At 32.0% G+C, this 20,274-nt stretch overlaps 1 protein-coding gene across 4 annotated transcripts; it reads left to right on the top strand.

Moving 5' to 3' along the window:
- Positions 1-948: 948 nt before the first annotated feature.
- On the top strand, positions 949-20,133 carry ReepB (Receptor expression enhancing protein B). 4 transcript variants are annotated; one of them, XR_012103726.1, is made up of 6 exons: positions 949-1,181; positions 1,249-1,481; positions 8,502-8,625; positions 10,356-10,468; positions 17,094-17,130; positions 18,748-20,133. XR_012103726.1 is itself a non-coding variant. In XM_073090171.1 (5 exons), exons 1-4 carry the CDS (start codon positions 1,052-1,054, stop codon positions 10,439-10,441), a joined length of 573 nt encoding a protein of 190 aa, XP_072946272.1. In that variant the 5' UTR covers positions 949-1,051; the 3' UTR covers positions 10,442-10,468; positions 18,748-20,133. The 4 variants fall into 4 exon arrangements, 3 of the variants coding, with proteins under 3 accessions (XP_072946272.1, XP_072946274.1, XP_072946273.1); XM_073090171.1 differs by lacking the exon at positions 17,094-17,130; XM_073090173.1 differs by lacking the exon at positions 10,356-10,468 and having other exon boundaries at positions 950-1,181.
- The last annotated feature ends 141 nt before the right edge of the window (positions 20,134-20,274 follow it).

Raw genomic sequence — 20,274 nt, 5'->3', positions numbered from 1 at the left:
TAAAAGAGGAATTTAATGTCGACTACATTTTCCTTTCCCCTAATCATGAGTTTTCGAGTCCGGAATCTAGGCATATAATATCTGTGGTGGTAATGTAATATACTTAGAAAAACATGTGTTAATCAAGCATTTTATGATTTTTTTATAAATAAATATATTAAATATGTAACAGCTAGATAGAGTAAACGGAATTTGTAACATTTATTTAAATTATTTGACCATACTGTACATTTCATCACCAGGTTGCAATGTCGCCTTTCCTTATTATATAAAATATCATAATTATTCTGTTTTTTATACTTAAAAATCACCGTGTTTTCACTTTGCGTCACCGACGTTCTAAATCTTCAAAACACCACACGGTTTTACTATTTTTAAGCCATTTACGACAACATAATTATTGTCTTATACAAGAAAATTCAATTTATGCTATTCTTAGAACATTATTATAATGTACCTCAACGTATGTACCTCTCTCTAATATTTATCTTTGTTAATTTAGTCGATTCTTCCGTTTTCTCTTTAAAATAAAATAAATGGAAATAAAATATTTTTTAAGAAGCACAAAAGTGATGATCAATGTTAACGCTTTTCATATTTTAAAAGAATAAAACATTATAAATACAATTGCATTTTATTTTCTCAACCAAACTTTTACGCAAACTTAAATAAAACATTGTAGGTTTCATGCTTACAGCTATATAATGAGGTCATGACGTATACACTGTAAATAAATATATTTTATACCTATTATTGAAAAGTATAACTATATAACAACGTAATTTATAACACGTTATATTTCACAGCTATGAAAATAACGTTATACTATAGTTGTTATAACCGTTATATGCTAGAACTATTATTCTAAAAATGGCAATATTTTAAACAATTTTACATATAGCAACATTAGCGGAATACCGACCGCCATTGCCATATTTGCCATTGTCATTTCTGTTCTGTCATTCATTGTCTGTCAATAAGTCGTGGCCGTGGGTTGACTGTGACCGTGCCAAAGCCAAAATTCAACAGACCCCAGACCGCCATCACCATCATGAGTTCAAAATTGCAGGAGTACAGAAACACGCTAGAGCGGAACTTGGTCGATAAGAGTAAACCATGGACAAAGTACTTCGATAAGGCAGAACAAAGTACCGGTGTGAACAGGGTGTATCTATTCGTCGGTGAGTTGGATTTTCATACGCGTTTATTTATATCCTTAGCGGTGGATTGACGTTTGTTTTGTCGCAGGCTTGGTCGCGTTCACCGGTTTATATTTAGTGTTCGGATTCGGCGCGGAGCTAATATGCAACTCGATTGGCTTCGTGTACCCGGCGTATATGTCGATGAAGGCGTTGGAATCGCCGCAGAAAGACGATGACACGAAGTGGCTGACGTACTGGGTGGTGTACGCGTGCTTCTCTATCGTGGAGTACTTCTCAGACTTCATCGTCGGCTGGTTCCCTCTCTACTGGCTGATTAAGGTGAGTCAGCATGCCATATGTTTGGAAGCCATTTTGCTTTTTGACCTTTGACTCTTTTTTTTTAATTATTATTACACTGCAATAACCCTACTTGCAATTCCATTATGTATGTAAGGCAAATATTTGCAATGAAAGAAAAAATAAATTATGTGCATAAAATATGGTGATTATTCAAATTTAATACCTTGCTGCACATTATTACTAACAGAATTGTGAAACAGTATTGATTAAAATTGATAAGTATGTAGATAATTTTTTAGTATGTTTAACATTTGAGGAAAAAGCAGTTACATTGGAACTCAGGTATTTTAAAATTGAACATTGAGGCTACCATGTGCTTTTTCTACATTTAACTGTCTACATTTTCCTTAAACAAAAACTTTTAAAACCAATTGCAACTTTAACATGTGCATATGAATCATAAAATTGGACAAAATCCTTTAAAAATCATGTTAATGTCTAAAGTTACATCATGTCATAGCCATAATAATCTGAATGAATTATTCCTAAGCAAACAGCCATCCATTTTGTTACAACAAGAAGGGTTTGTTAAGCACAATAATAAATCAACATTGGTTCTAGTCTCATTAAATTTTAAAGTAAATTTTATTGCAGCTTTATTTGTAAGGCACAGTCCTTTACATTTATAATTTTATAAGTCACTCAATCACTATGATAAGCAAGATTGACCACTATCTGTTCAATCCACTTTTTATTACTCCAATTTTGAGAAAAAAAACTAATGTCATATTGGAATAGAAGACTTATGCAAAATTATACTATTTAAAAATGAAATGATGCCTAGAAAAATAAAATAGTGGAAATATATGTATAGTCTGATTCATAATTAGGTGTCCAAAATGTAAACAAAGAAATGTCACTGTCAAAATTAACACGAAACAAAAACTTTAACAAACTCAACAAAAAACGAAAATTTAACAAATATACACAATTTAACAAACGTGTTATGTAAACGAGAAAACATTCGGATTCAATCACAATATTCTTTCCTTCCTGTTACTTATCATAGACTAAAAAACCATTATTGTATTTAATAATGATTGTTCAGATCTTTATTATGTTATCTTAATTCATTCTGTGTTCTTCGACTTAATGACAGACTATTGTTTTTATGATTACCTAAGACGAGTTAAATACATAGATTAATCACTCATAACAAGAAAGTGTAAATAAAGTGTTGCCATGTGCATAAATAAAGCGTCGCCATGTCTATGTTGTAAAATGTCCCCAAAAATGTTTGAAAGCTTATTTAATTATTACATAAATTATGTACTATTAGTTATTTGTACTAAAATTTTCTTGAAAAATGTTCTTTATTTGTCATGAACTCAAACAATAAATGATAAAATCATCCTTCAATTCAATTTCAAGCTGCTAAAGTATCTTTCTATTTTACTTATCAAAGATGATTAGTTAAGTTGATGACAATGGAGAGTTACTAATTTAACAACTATGCTACCATTTTTCTAACAGAATCTATACCTACATAAAAATTGTTGTAGAGTTGAGAAATATAATATAGTTTGCACAACTTTGCTTGACTATTTTATAGCTTAGATATATATTTTTTAAAGAAATAAAGACATTTCTTGTGGTTTGTGAGATAATTTAGTACTTTATAACTAGTTTATAAGATGATAATAAGAAATATAAGTACTAAAATAATGACATCGGCACTATTTATAGTTTATGGGCAGTAAACATAGGGCAGACAAAGTTAATATATAAATGATTGTTGTATAGCTTAGCACTTAGCTGACAATGAGAAATACCTAGATTAACAGTTATGATATCATTTTAAAAAAAGGTGTAAGAATATAAACTGGTAAATTTAATGATGTCAGCAATCCATTATTTTTTTTTATAATATAGTAGTAATATAGGAGCAAGCAGTCCACTTGATGGTAAGTGTCTACTGCCCCATGTAAAATTGTAATCAACCCCAGAATAGGAGTCCTATGATGGTCCCAGATGTGTTGCTACTCTTACTAAAGTACTTTTATTAATCCAAAACATTACAATAATTGAAATTTATAAAAAAGATACAGTATCCAATGTAAGAATATTTTAAATAAAATATAAAAACCACATCCAAATTCTTGTTCTTAGGATGAGTTCTCCGAATGCTAGGAACATTCCCTCATTGGATAGAGAGGTTAATTTAAGTAAGTTAAAATGCCTCATATAAGTATGTCTTTGCCATATAAGGGGTCTTACATACAAGGCAGTTTTCTTTTAGGTAACAGTTAAAAAAGAGCCTTGAGTCTTTTAGTAAAATACTTTCTTTAGTTCAAACTTAATTTAATTGACAAATAATATCCAACTTATGATGTTTGGTCTCATTATATCAGAATTAACTTACAATTTTGCAAATATTTTACAAAATTACTGTCCCATTTTTCGACTCAGAATTTCTTTCATTATAAAAAAAGTTTAAGTAGGGTCCATCATCTTGGCGAAGTACAGATTGGTAAATTTACATATTTTTTAAACTTTTTCTTATATTATTGAAAAATTCAATAATATAAAAACCTATTATTGAAAAACCAATTAATCAAAACCTATTATTGAAAAATTTTATTCATAATATCTTTTTAATTTACTGCAAAAAAAAATAGATATTTTTGTTTTTTCATTTGTTTCTAAAGTCTACACATAATCTCACGGACCATGAAAAAGTTCAAGTATTTTTTAAGAAAACAATTTAAAATCTTTTCACCTAAAGAAATGTATTTTTTTTTTTGTATTCTACAAGAAAGGGTATTATTGTAAAATCTTTTTTTAATATTTCCACCATTCATATTTAGACTAATAATATTCCATAATTAAACATTCCATTACACATACCAATCAACCAATGGTATTTTCAATTCATGTTAATTAACTTATCACGACCATTAAGCGAGGTTGTTACTGACTCACTATTCTATGTACCTTAATCAATTTTTAACTGTTGTACACATTACTTTACTGTAGTTAAAAATTATAGACTACAAATACAGATTTTTTAAACTACGCTTCTTAAAAGTAAAATGATAACGTTCGTTTTAAACGGCCTCAGAATTGGTGGATTTGAAGTTCGATTCCTAGACTCTTTTGATTTTGAAACTTATCTTATATAAGCATATTATAAATTAATTGTGCCCTATTTTAAACTGTGAAACTGAAATAAGTTCATTAAAAAGAAAATGTTCTGAAGTGTATGTGAAGTCTACCAATTCACACTTGGCCAGCGTGATGGACTATGGTCTAAACACCTTTCTCTCCGAGAGAAGACCAAGTCAGTAGTAGAACTGACAGCTTGCATTGCTTCCTAATAGCACAGATACCGTATTATTAAGTATACTCATATAAAAAAGTTACAGTTACTCCATTGGTAAAAAGATTTTTATTCACTAGTAGTGAAGTAAAAAGATTTTTATTATCTAGTAATATTAAATGTGGTAGAACCCTTTGGGATTCATAAGCAGCGGCACCACCGCCACACCTATTTCTGTATAATAACGGCAGTGTTAAACGCTGCTGTATTCGGATTGGAAAGGTATGGTAAGGGAGACAGACATACTTATCTGAGGCATCCCAGCTTAGTCCTTGGAGGTAGCGGCGCATTTGTAAGCAACCTTTGGTAAGAATCTAATTTTATCTGGGTTTGATTACAGATGTCGCCATCAGCCACTTATCATCAGGTGGACTGCATGCTCGTCTGCCACTCTTATTTTTTTTAAATACATTGACATGTGCAATTTATTGCAGATTTTATAGTAGTTTTACATGAAATCCACAACACAAAGGATCCTTATGAGAGTGAGCGAGTAAATAAATTGTATCTCATATATTTTGTATTTATCTTGTGAAAGTACAAACGAAAGTCATTTTTATCAATACCTTTATGTATATGACGCATATTGGACATATTGCACTTATCTATATGTTTATCCAACTTATCAGTGTTTGGGATGAGTCAAGTTTTACTCAATATTTAAGATAATTTTGAACACACTTATACTTTGTTTTTTGTTAATACAAATATTTGCATATAATAAATAAGAATTAGTAATAAACATTCACATTTGGGTTTTAATACATTGAAATTCAATTGTATACAAAAAATACAAGTCTCGGCACAGTTCTCAAAGTTAACAATGGTAATATTTTTTATACATTTTTTAATCGGCGTTTAACGAATCTATGTTTTCAGAATCTAATTAACATAACTTACTCATGATGATTTATTTTTCACATGACATCAATTTTATAAAATGAATTAATGTTATTTCTATAATTATCTTAAGTGCTATTTGTTCGTTTATTTTTATTTAATGATTCAACAATCATAATTGAACTTAAAGTAATATTTTTAAAAATCTTTTGATCTATTACAGTTAGATTAGTATATTACAAAAATGCATACACTACAAAATTTTATTTTTTAATATTAAAAGTGACGCATTGTAGAGGGACTGCCTTAAAACACAGACAAATTTATATAAAATACATTATTTAAAGAAATCTGTGAATTTTACAAGTTGACATAACTCACCTATTGTAGGAAATAATATATACAGATATATGAAGGGCACTAAAGGACCTTGTAGCCCTATTCTTTGTTGTAGACTGCGATGCGTGACGTACCTTTGTGTAAAGTAGATAAGTAATTAGTACACATGTAAAATACGTAGAAACACTAATACATATGTAGGTACCTACTTATAGTCTAATTCATAATTAGGTGTCCAAAATGTAAACAAAGAAATGTCATTGTCAAAATACGATTACAGATATTGTTAACGTTTACAATTTAACTTCGGCTACGAAACTTAAAAATGGCGGCACAAAAAATGTTTTGAATCCCGATTGTGTTACCAAAAAAAAAAATGAAAAAGAGAATAATTATTTTTAAATTAAAAAAGTCCAACCAACTGAGTTTCTTACCGGATCTTCTCAGTAGGGGTCGCGTTCCGATCCGGTAGTAGTTTAAGAAAATATTGTACCTGACAATTTGTAAGTGCCGCCGTTGGCCTATACAAAATAAATATATTTCATTTCATTTCATTATCATATTTTAATTTTCTACCATAAACTTGATTTTTTTATTATAACTGTATGGAACGAAATTGAGTTAATATAAATATTTGAAAATGTGAATTGGTCCTAATTTGTTTAGTTTATTATTTTATTATCATTGTATTACATTAATATCGTCAAAAATAATCAACTATCATCTGAAAGGTATGTTCTTGATAGGTCAACCTTTGTTTACATTTTGGACACGTACTTATGAATCGGACTATGTCGAAGTATGGTATATGTACTAACGAAATAAATTTTATGAAAGTGGTAGGACCCTCTGTGGTACGACTCCGGCGGCGCCACTGCACACCTATTTCTGCTTAATATAGTGTTAAGCGCTGCTGTGTTCTGGTTTGAAGGGTGTGGTAAGGGAGACAGACTTTTCCGAGGCGTTCCAACTTAGTCCTCAGGGGTAGCGGCGCATCTGTGGCCGACCTTAGGTAGGAATATCTAATCAGATGCAGATATTGCAGATGTCCATGGACGGTAGCAGCCACTTAAGATCTTAGGCGCGCATTTTTTGGCCGACCTTTATTTGGGAATCCGACCTTATCTAGTTGTTAGATGTAAATGAGCAATATTTACTTAATATAGTGCACTGCATGTTCGTCTGCTACTATTAGATTACATAAAAGATATGAGTGTGTAAAATCGTGAGTAGATTACCCGTTTTTAGCTAGTTTCAGTACCCTTACCAGGAGTTTTTAGGTTTCGACAAATATGACTGTTTTGGTATTTATTTACGTACTTGCCCATACAAATTCCAATCAGCGCCCCTAGCGGATTGTGTCAGAACTAGGAAATCGTATGGGCCAATACATAAACAAATACCAAAACAGTCAAATTTGTCGAAACGTAAAAACTCCTGGTAAGGGTACAGTTCCAAGTCTTATAGTAACATAAAAATGTTCAGTATATTTCCTACCTACATATATATACTACCTACACATCTTGTGTAATATGATGTAGAGCTCGATAAGGCATACAAAGACTTGTTATCTAATGCACTTGAACCTCAACACTAATTAATTTAACTTTCCTTAACATTTTAATGTCGGTCATTCGAGTTATCTATTCCAATGTTATGTAAATGCTAACTAGCTTTTTTAGCCGTTCAATTAACTGCCTAGCCTCTTTAAACTCACCAAATGCTTTAAAATTATTTTTAACTTCTTAATTTTAAAATGTTAAGTACTATTTTACTTTTAGCTGTTATATCAATATTTAATTATATTCCTTTGTAAGCATCACATTGAATTCTATTAATTAATTAGCATTATTTATGTATAGTCCGCGCCGAAATGCTAGTCCGCTCCGAATATAGAAACGAGTCGCGTCGCAATATTAAATTGTAGATATTAGCGGGATGACAGCGCGGGGTCCCCCGGCACCCTCCGTTGTCCGCTCTTGCCTACGGGTACATAGTTGCGATAGTGTGCCCTTACGATACAGAGTTTTAATTAAATTTGAAGGTGGTAGAACCCTTTGTGGTTCGACTCTGGCGGCACCAACGCCACACTTATTTCTACCTAATGATAGCAGTGTTAGGCGCTGCTGTGTTCCGTTTTGAAGGGTGTGGTAAGGGAGACAGACTTTGCCTAGGCGTTCCAGCTTAGTCCTCAGGGGTAGCGGCGCACCTGTGGCGTCAGCCACAGATGCGCGCCAGATAAGATCAGATATTCCTCCCTGATGTCGATCAGGGAGGAATATCTGATCTTATCTGGGGTTGATTACAAATGTCCATGGGCGGCAGTAGCCACTTACCATCAGGTGGACTGCATGCTCGTCTGCTACTCCTATATTATAAAAAAAAAACCAGCGTGCACCAACTTCAGAGCGGACTAGCAGTTTGACGCGGACTATCTCTAATTAACAATAAATAAAATTATATCTCTTATTAAGTAATCGTTTGATATTTTCGGCTTTCAGTGCATCTTTGTGATATGGTGCTACCTGCCGACCGACTACAACGGTTCGCTGATCATCTACCACCGTCTCATCCGCCCCTACTACCAAAAGCACCATGGCCGTATCGATGACATTGCCAGTTCTGGTAAGAATAGATTTATATAACTAAGCATAGATGTACTCCTAAATAGATTGTTATATAGAGTATCATTATAGTCATGATGACATTTTCATAGCTAATGATAAGATTATCAAGTGACATTCTGTTCGTCATAGTGATATTGTTTTTTTTTTTTTAATATGGAACGGGCATTCGGATATGGAACTTTAGGAATTAAAAATAAGGTCCAATGGCCGCCATTACATTTTAAGCTTAGTAAAATAAACGATAGAAATCAAGAAACTGGCTGAAATTAATTGGGTAGCTTATATAACTTACAAATTTATATAAATACTAGCTGACCCGGCAAACGTTGTGTTGCCATATAAATAAAAAAATGTTAAGGGTGAACTTATCACTTAGGGGTATGAAAAATAGATAGTAGCCGATTCTCAGACCTACTGAATATGCATATAAAATTTGGTGAAAATCGGTCAAGCCGTTTGGGAGGAGTACGGAAACTAACATTGTGACACGAGAATTCTATGTACAAGGTAAAGAGAATAAAGAATTAGACCAGAGTCAGATAGATTTATCAACCATAAGGGTCTAAAATTAGTTTCTCCCCGCCCACCCTATGACCACGATTCACCCTACAGGATATAAATATATCGACACTAAATAAAAAACCCGCCCGAATACCCGTTACATAATAAACTAACTAAAATCCGCGATGAAACTACTTCAAAATCATTATGACTGTCAAATGTAAAACAAATGAATGTCACTTGAATTTAAATTTAAAAAAATCGTATTCGTACTATCATCATTCACTCTTTAGGAAGAGTAAATTGGCCAATTTTTATTACTTATTGATAAAGAATATTATATTTGGGTAAAATTTTGATTATTGATATGAAATTTATAAACATTATGTGCTTAGACCACACATTATTATAATAAAATATTATATTTGACATATTATGTAACAAAAAAATATTTTATATCACGGCGTGCGTAAATGGACGTTTTACGCACGCTTCGCGTGCGCAAAACCCCCATTTCCGACCCCGTAATATAAAATTTTATACAACACGCGGACGAAAATAGTACATTACAATACGAGGACGAAAAATTTTTTTCTGACAAGTGTGAGTTTGCAGGCCGAGCCGCAGGCGAGGACTGCAATCACACGAGTCAGAAAAACATTTTTCGTCCGCGTGTTGTATAAAATTTTATATTACGGGGTCGGAAATGGGGGTTTTGCGCACGCGAAGCGTGCGTAAAACGTCCATTTACGCACGCCGTGATATAAATGTTTTTCTGACTCGTGTGATTGCAGTCCACGAGTCAGAAAAACATTTTTCGTCCGCGTGTTGTATAAAATTTTATATTACGGGGTCGGAAATGGGGGTTTTGCGCACGCGAAGCGTGCGTAAAACGTCCATTTACGCACGCCGTGATATAAATGTTTTTCTGACTCGTGTGATTGCAGTCCTCGCCTGCGGCTCGGCCTGCAAACTCACACTTGTCAGAAAAAAATTTTTCGTCCTCGTATTGTAATGTACTATTTTCATACATTTTCAAAAATACAACATCACACTCCACTCTTGTGACTCGTGTGATTGCAGTCCTCGCCTGCGGCTCGGCCTGCAAACTCACACTTGTCAGAAAAAAATTTTTCGTCCTCGTATTGTAATGTACTATTTTCATACATTTTCAAAAATACAACATCACACTCCACTCTTGAACATGATTTTTGCGTATTTTTGTAGACATTCTGGAAGAAATAGTGAAGAATGCCAACAAAAACATTGATAAAACCATGAAGGAATTTAAGAAAACACTCAAAGAGTTGTAAAATGGTTAAATTTTTACCGCTTTTCAGGTAAATAAATATGGTTAATATTAGCAAGCTTTGCATGGTTCGGGATGCTTTGCAATGACAGCTATATATGTCATATACACAGCTAGAGTAGATGGCAACATTAATACCAAATCACCATTCAAATTGGATCAGTGGTTTCTGAGAAAATCGCGAACATACAAACTTGCATACATTCATACGTGCATACATAGCGGTCGAATAGAGAACCTCCTTTTTTAAAGTCGGTTTACAAAAGGTTTTTCTTGTATGAGACGAAGCATACCTGCAAAGTCCGCCATTTTGAAAACAAAACCATTACTTTTGACAGAGAGTAATAAAATGTTTAATCGATTGAACTATCACTATTTAAGTGATGACAATGAAAAGTGTTCAGTGATGAAATGTAAGTGATATAATTTCTGACACATTTGCTTTTCAAAGCAACTTGATTATTTCAAAATGTGGGACTTGTAGATATGCCGAAAAGGTAATATGGCCGTTAGGAACGAATGACATGGTTAGGTTGGTGTATGCTAGGTTATAATGACAATGTTCGCTTAGATTTATAGTACAGACAGTGTAACGCCCGCATTTTTTTTAATCTATCCAAAAATCTAGATAATATACAGGTAAACATTTGCCAAATCTCATTTAAACTTTAATAAGTTCTGTCCAAATTTGTTTATACATAGAGTAAGACTTGAAAAAAAATATTTTTTACTTTAATCGTCTTGTAAATAAATTATTAAATATAACAGAAATATTTTACACATAGGTATCATAATAGATAATATTGAACATGATTATAATTATATATCACATATCACTGCTTTATACATCTGTTATTTAGATTATTGCTATTTGCAATTAAATAATAGATATCACAATATATTAACATATATGTAATTGTTAACATCACAAAATGTATACATTTTGCACTATACTATTCTGTTAACTCAGTGTGTATATAATGTAATGTTATCTTTATACCACATACATGTACCTTAGATGAGTAAAATACATAGATTGATCACTCCTAACTAGATAGTGTAACCAGTTTTGAGTATTGAAAATGTGTGCCCCATCACCGTTCTAAAATGCCCCTAAAATCTTTGAAATACTTATTTATTTATTACGTAAATTTTCTCTAAAAATGTTCTTTATTTGTCAAGAATTTAAACAATAAATGATAAAAGCATCCTTTTGTGGCTTAATTCAATTTCAAGGCGGTCAAGTATCTATTTATTTTGCTTATCAATGGTAAGTATATACAATATTGTGCCCGTAATAATGTTACATCAGTATAAATAGTTAAAACATGGGTTAATATTATTAGAATTTAGGAAATGTATATTTAATTATTTTGATAGATAGCGGGTATTAATAGAAGCCATAGATTAGTAAAGGTGACTCACTCCTAACAAGAAAATGTAACCAGTTTTGACAATTGAAATAGTTGCGTAAAAAAGTTTTGCCACGTCCTCGTGCTAAAATGTCCCTAAAATATTTGAAATAATTATTTATTTATTATGTAAATTACGCAGTATTAGTTATTTACATTGATCTATAAATATAAAGATCCGCCACAAACGGGCAAAACTTGAAACATACAAAATACGGCAAGTGGTGTAAAACGACTCCAGCCAAGTCCAGTCGCTCTCGCGCGGCGTAGTAATACACACGAATGTCACTGAACACGTTGAACGTCATTATTTTGAATTTAAAGCCTCAAAATGCCTTCTTGTGCAATGCGTAAATGCAAAAATTATGCTCGAAAAAGAAACAAACTTCATGGAATCACCTATCACACGTAAATGAAGAGAAATTATTAAATTTTGTTTATTTTTCGTGTTCGATCCGCCATGATTACGTGAGTAACCAGAAAGAGACAAAGTATGTTTTTGTCAATGAAAGTGATAAAGACGCAAAATGCATGGTCATAGATCAACAGAACAGAAGTGACATTTTATTGAATCTGACGATGTTCATATGTCGTATGTTATAGTTTAAGATCCCACTGCTTAATTTTTATATTAGTGTGTTTTTAGTCAAAATATAACATTTTGGTTTATTTTAATAAAATAAAATCGATATATGGGAAATTCTGTATCCTAATCTTTAAATTTCCTTCGATACCTGTGGTAAATAATAAAAAATATTACCATAAAATTTATATAGGATAGTATACGGTATTTTAAAATTTCTTTAATTGAATATATATTTCAATCATTAAGGTCGTATTTCTTCCTTAACCTAAACATAATTTAATAAATAATCTTTGTATAGCCAGAAATTAATCCTCAAAAAGACCACGGTAAAATTAGAATCTTATATATAAAATTCTCATGTCACAATGTTAGTTACTGTACATACTCCTGCGAAACGGCTTTACTGATTTTCACCAAAATTTATATGCATATTCAGTAAGTCTGAGAATTATATTTTTATTTAATAATTATTTATTTAGTTAAACTGTACTATAACATTTCTACGTAAACGACGTACTAAAACTATTATCGACAGTTTTGGACATTTTTTACCTTCTGTTCCATTATTTCATTGTCTTTGACAAGCATGCGGATCAATGGGATAGCCACCATACGTCCCGTTTTTAACGGGACAGTCCCTTTTTCCGATGCTTCGTGCCGTTGTCTCCGAAATGAACCGTTGCCATTGTCAATTAAGTAACAGTATATAGTATAATTATGAAAAAAAACATGGGGTGCTCCATTTACCAGTTTTGTAAAAAGCGCCCCACATTTTTTCCACAATTATACTATTTACTGTTCCTTAAATGATTCATAGATTGAAAATTATTTTCTACTTTTTAGTTAATTTTATCATAAAAGCGTGTTTTTTAGTATTTAACTATATTTTTTCAAGTAAAAAGTATTTGACATAAAAAAATCGATGTCCCGTTTTGACTGAAGTAATTATTGGTCACTATATTCCATGGTCAATATTTACGTTTGCGTAGACTTGAAACGCAAGGTCAAACACTAGTTGTCTTTTTTTATCACATTGTTCTAATAGCTCTGTCCTTTATAGAACATTTGTCTATGTAGTAAAGGTAAGTAAAATAAAAAACGTGCATGTGTGCTATCAAAGCAGTTTCGCTCAAGTTTTCTCTTAAGTTAGCGGGCGTATAACGTGTCTAGTATAAAATGTCATTGGTTATTTATTCGTAAATTTTATCTAAAAATGTTTTTATTTGTCAAGAATTCAAAAAAAGAACTTACTAATAAGCCGTTTGTGGCTTCATTCAATTTCAAGGCGGCGAGGTATCTTTACTAATCTATGTTAGTAGCCATCAAGAGTGGATGTGTTTTGTCTCTGGTATATATTGTTGTTTTGGGAATTCCTAGTTTATTTATAGTTTAGGGTGCTTAGAAATATAAGATTTTATTAGACTAATATGTGTGAATAACTTTTTCAATTTTATTATTTATTTTTTACTCGCCGGCGAAGAGTAATGTTTTTTAACCACCGTGGGAGTTTTATTGACTATAATTTTAAGGAACACAGGCAGATTAAAGTAGAGAGCAGGGGGCCTACCACCATCTTTTACAAACCATCATAGTTCAGGAAAGATTTATTTCCTCCTTAAAACAGAAAAATATTCCGTCATACACAGTTGAACAAACTTAAACCCTTATTAATTTTTCGCTTATCCATTGTATAAAATCAACTGAAATTGTCATATTTTGCTTAAAAAGTTAAAATTCCTGCCAAAAATAAGTAAAAGTATGATTAAAATAATATTGTTTTAAGAGATGGTAGTAAACCCCCAGGGGGTGTCTGCCCCTGGCCTTGGTCCTGGTGTCAACAAGTTCTCTTGTAGACAACTTCTTACACTGTTTGTTAGAGTTGCGCAAAATGTATCACTAAAGTGAAAAGAGTGATATATATCTTTTGAACTCAGTGATATATATCACTCTTTTAGCTCAATAGCTCACTTTAGCTCAGTAGCTCTGTAAAGATATAAGCGACAAAAATAAAACACGAAGACTTAAAATTAGTAACGATGGAAAAAAGTTTTATAAAATTAAATGACTTACTTACACATTAACAGACACAATAGTCTGCAAGACAAAATTGTTTTGACATTTTTGATTCTTATAATTAATACAAAACTAGCAAGAAATTATATATGAATTATCACAGCCAACGCTATTTGTATATCCCGGTTTCCATGTTCTTAGCAATAAAATATTTTAATTTAGTGTTTAATACGTAACCGTAACTGTTATATATCTCAATCAACGCATTTGACTCGAATCAGGCTCACTACTCACTCTCAGTCAGTCGCTCATTTGACTCATCGCTCACTCGCGAGCTAGTATAACACTGTTGAGTTGAAGAAGATCTTATATCCGGAATCGTTTGAATCTATGAACTAAACCATGTGATGCGGATATAAAGATATAATTCAAATCCGTCGGAGTTGATGAGTGATTAGCTCTTTGGTGAAGATATATATCTTTTATATCACTCACTCGCGAGCTACACAATTCTACTGTTTGTCCACCAACCACCGATACCGATAATTAATTAATGACGGCGCCGAAGTAGCGTACATACATTTACTATAGCCGCTTCTCCACCGAACGTCCGTCACCCGAGCACCGTCATCCCGGCCGCCGATATTCCGAGTAGATCGGTGTGACCGCTAGATCGGCACCGAGTTTTTGACGGGCCGATGTGCCGGCAATGTAAAACACATTAGAACTTGTGCCGTCACACGAGTGACAGCTGGAACAAAATAAACCGCCGATATCGGTCGCAGTGGATAAACTATCGCCGACACTACATAATTAAAATCGACCCGAAATAATCTTGTTCTCGGTATCGGCTCGGTGACGGTGCAGTGGACAAACAGCCTTAGACTCATTTAACATTGCCGCCCATGTAACATTGCCGCCCATGTAACATTGCCGCCCATGTAACATTGCCGCCCCTGTAACTTTGCCGCCCCGGGCGCCCGACGAGCTTAGTCACAACCGTTAACTAGTCGTTTTTTTTTAGTTTTATTAAGTCTGTTTTTATTGATTATATATTTTTCTTACAAACCAGTAAATATCCTTGAGTTGGTGCAAGATACAAAAAGGAAGATAAATTTTTCGATGGACAAATTGAACAATTGAATCATTCGCTTTTTGTTCCAATGTTAGTTAACTTTCATTGTTTTTGTAGTATTAAGCATAGTAAAGTAAATATATAAAATTGTAGTAAAGTTATAGTTTGTGTATATATATTTAAGTTTTATTTGTAATAGCTTTATATATTTACTAGCGGACCCGGCAAACGTTGTGTTGCCATATAAATAAAAAAAATGTTAAGGGTGAACAACCCTTATCACTTAGGGATATGAAAAATAGATAGTAGCCGATTCTCAGACCTACTGAAAATGCATATAAAATTTGGTTAAAATCGGTAAAGCCGTTTCGGAGGAGTACGGTAACTAACATTGTGACACGAGAATTTTATATATAAGATATAATTTTTAAGTTAATAAAAATGTCATAAAATTAAGTGTAGCTAACCCATTAATGTCCCACTGCTGGCCATGGACCCCCTTTTGAGAGTGAGAGGAGTAACTATAGACCATAGTCTACCGGCCTAGTGAAAGTTTGTAGATTTCACACACCTTTGAGAACATCTTATATATAAAATTCTCGTGTCACAATGTTTGTTACCGTACTCCTCCGAAACGGCTTTACACAAAATTTTATATGCATATTCAGTAGGTCTGAGACGATTCACAGATCAGTAGCCGATGCTACTATCTATTTTTCATACCCCTAAGTGATAAGGGTTATTCACCCTTAACATTTTTGATATGGCAACACAACGTTTGTCGAGTCAGATAGTTTTTTATAAGAACCCTCGGATATGTAGGTATCCTCCTGTTTTCCTTCACCGTTTGAGCAAGTGGTAATTTATTTTAATATGCACATAAATTAAAAAATCATGATTTAATCAATCAACCAGTCTTTTAAAATGGCAACTTAGATTTTTGCTTTCAAATTTATAACATATAAAATTGTTTAAATTCGCTTCTACCACTGCATCTTGAATGATGATTTCAATATGTAGCCATATCTATAATTGTAATCTATCTACCTTTCACATAAGTATATAGTTTGACACATATCATGATAACATCTATTGACTATGATAAAACTTGATAACGTCGCGACGTTTAGTATAAGTATGTCTAGATCTAAATTTATTGTGTAGCAGTGCTTTTCAAAGTTTTGGTACACCCTGGGGGGTCGCAAAAGTTATTAGAGTTTGGGCCGCGGATCGTCGCGAAGTCTCAGTTAATAAGGCGCCGCACCTGGAGGGTTGTAAAAATTCTTATGTAATATTTATTTATTTATTTATCGCATCAAATATGGTACACAAGATATTATGTTTATGATAATAACCTTCATATTTGGCCCAATTTGGGCATGCAATGTCAAAAAAATGTTAAATAAATTAAAGTTACTGGCAATATTACTGAGTTAGTGAACTATTACTTCCTTAAATTTGATTTTAACCCTTTATTTTTCGTTTGCATCCAATTCCCTTTTTATTTAATAGTCTCATCAATTTTGTTTGTCATTGAGATATACCCTGACACCCCTATCCTTGATTTTAGGTAAACAAGAGTAGTACAGTCACCCCATACACTCAAAGTAAGTAACGCCTGTGAGACAGGAAAGCTTTCAATGTCGCTTCTTAACTAAACAGCGCTGATATTAGTGTGTGTATTAACAACATAACATATCCTGGCTATATATGTGTCGTATATGATCCGTTTTTACCCAAAAAGTTATATATGTGTGTCGTATATGATCCATTTTTACCCAAGAAGTTATATGTGTCGTATATGATTAATTTTTACCCAAGAAGTTATATATGTTTGTCGTATATGATCCGTTTTTACCCAAGAAGTTATACATGTGTCATATATGATCCGTTTTTACCCAAGAAGTTATATATGTTTGGGTTAAAAGCTTACTGTCATTGTGAAGTCTTGTATAAGAGTCCTGTTCTAAATGGTTGATTTGTTTAATATTTGCAAGGATGAATAATGGCTTATAGCAGTCCAAAGGTTAGAGTTTTTTGCGATATATCTTATGAATCCAAAATATAGCAAATATGCAAAATATAAAATAAGTATGTTAATTACAGATTGCCATGTCGATTATTTTATTTAAAAAAAAGTATTCTTTCTTAATTGTAAGTTGTAATTTATATATATTGTGATTCCTTTATTTTTAATCAGCACACATTCCATAAAGGGAGTCCCCTTAGGGCACACAATCTTGTATTATATAAATTTAGAAAATAATATGTAAAACAACTGACTCACTAACATAATATCTTAATCTTACAATATTTGTTTATTTATTCACTCACAATACGTATCTTTATCATAAATACATATATTTATATAAATACTTCATAATAATTTAGTAAGTAGTAACGAAATGGAAGCCCAAAAATAACATTAGATCTATTTGACTGATATGAAACAATAACAGAAAGGGCATGTTTTGAACTATTGAGTCTATTTAATTACTAGTTCCGAGTTGTAGAATTTAGACTAAATCATTATAAAACATTACCATTTTAAAAGTATTTTCAATTATTATATAGCTAAAGTTGTTTAAAGAAAGAACTTAGTAATAAAATGTTATTTTGGATAATATTTTTTTAATTTTTCTTGCATCAAATCTTTCCAATAAATAATATTTTATGAGTGAATCAAAGCGAAATAGTGACTCGAGATCTCTAGTAATTCTAAATCAGTTTATCGAGTGTTAAGTAAAGAAAAATATAGCTAGCAAACAAAAAAAAATGCACACTCGAATTTTTTCTTATTTTTTTTTTTATGTATTTCTAACAAAACAATGTTGTGATACTTAAATGCTAAATTTGGTTTAGAATTATTTAACAATTAATAAAAAAGTAACCAAGAAATCGTTATTTTCAAACTATCTTACGTCAGTAATAAGTGGCATTTTTTTTCCTACTAGTATAAATTTTACATTCGATATCAGAAATGTAATGTCAGATATTTATAAAAAGACTAAATAAATGCACTCGAGTCGCTTTTTCGTTTTTTATTCGGGTCAATTTGTTTGTTTTAGCTCTTGTCTATGTTTTAAATACTTAAAGATAAAAATAAATAATTTGTATGTGTATATGTAAATTTTATATATACTTTCCTATCAACAAGGTGGCTGTCTAAGGGTTGCTTTTATAATTATTGTCAGAAATGTATTATTATTTTTTTTATTTTTCAGCTGGACGTCTAGTAGCGGACGCAGTGAGGAAGAATAACTAAATCCCTAAGTTTTTACCGCGAAGGGAAAGTACAAAACTATATACTGCACCCGCTTTTTTAAACGCTTAGCCGAAACACTGGCAGCAAAAAAAAATCGAAAACAAAAAATTTAAACATCGAACGTTAGCTGGACGCTGTCTATAGTTGTAAAGGGACTTGCAAACGATTATACTTGTTTGTCAATTGATTTTCTGAGTACTCGAGAAATTAATATTTAGAAGTTTTGGAAACGTTTGGCAAACATTTGCAATATTTTAAATGTGTTTGTCAAATTATTGTCAATTATAATTTCTTACGAACAAAAATACTTGGCTTGTTTAATTTAAACATTAAATAAAGCCATAGACAATTTATAATAACTAAAATTGTCAAACTGTTCAATCGTTTGTATGCCGCTTAATTTGAGCTAAGTGTTACAATTATAAAAAATAAAATAATATTAGCTTCTATGGACTCGGTATTGTGGGCTTTTGGTAATTTCACGTTTTTAATATGGACCCAATTTTGTATTATTGTGTATTAGTTGAGTGGTTTTGTATGATCGTGACTGTTTTAAAAGTTTAGTTTAAAATCATTAGTCTATCTCCCCTCCTTTTCGTCCTAAAATTATTTTAGATGACTAAGCAAAGGTAGGTAAGGCCTAGTAGAACAATGGATTTCTTGATTTTTATTTTTACATTAGATTTGCTCAAGGAATGTTAGTTTTTTATCCACTGTTGCGTAGTTAAGTTCGGTTCTAGCGGACGTGGTACTTTTAACATTGGCGTTTCGTTTTGGCGATTGTATGGATGTTTTATTATATTTTGGGGATTTGCTGCATTCAATCGCGGTATTAAAAACGCGTTTTAGCGACTGAATTCCGTTTTTCGCGTTCGGTTCGCATCAAGCATCGAATAGTAGCTGCGATCGGCGCTTAAGTGCGTTTAATCTCTGCATCGATTTCTACCTAATAACAGCAGTGTTAAGCGCTCTTATATAAAAAAAAATAGCTTTCGAAAACCAACTAAATCGTCGATACTAAAAGTACGAAGTCTCCTAGGACCCTTACATCTAAAAAGACCATGTTATTGTATTTAGGTATAGTTTTTATGAGTTGTTTGTCGCGAAGAATGCCTTGAATTTTTAAAATTTTATAAGCATTTAATTTTTTGGTGAGTAAAGTAATATTTTTGTAAGATTAAAATTACTGTTTATACGCATTTCGAATCGTGTTTTTTCATGTATTGCTTGTGATTTTTAAATCCATTAGTGTGCCTTGAAATTTTGGCAATCTGTAGGTATATTGTATTCACGAAGGAATTGTTAATCTTGTCATTTTTTCACGTAATAAAAGGAATTCATTGTACATGTTGTTTTATTTTTTAATAATCTTTGATAAAAAAAAAATCCCCAGGCCAGTTTTACTTGTAAATTATGCTTGGAAAGCAAACTTGTTTTGTTAAACCTGTAATATGGAGTTATGTAGATTTTTAGAAACCGCAGAGTT

This window comes from Epargyreus clarus, unplaced genomic scaffold (genome assembly GCF_041222505.1).
Source record: "Epargyreus clarus isolate Ecla_fem2 unplaced genomic scaffold, WU_Ecla_fem_2.2 ptg000032l, whole genome shotgun sequence".
NCBI lineage: Eukaryota > Metazoa > Arthropoda > Insecta > Lepidoptera > Hesperiidae > Epargyreus > Epargyreus clarus.
Note: the sequence above shows the minus strand (reverse complement) of the source record. Positions and strands in the feature narration are given on the sequence as shown.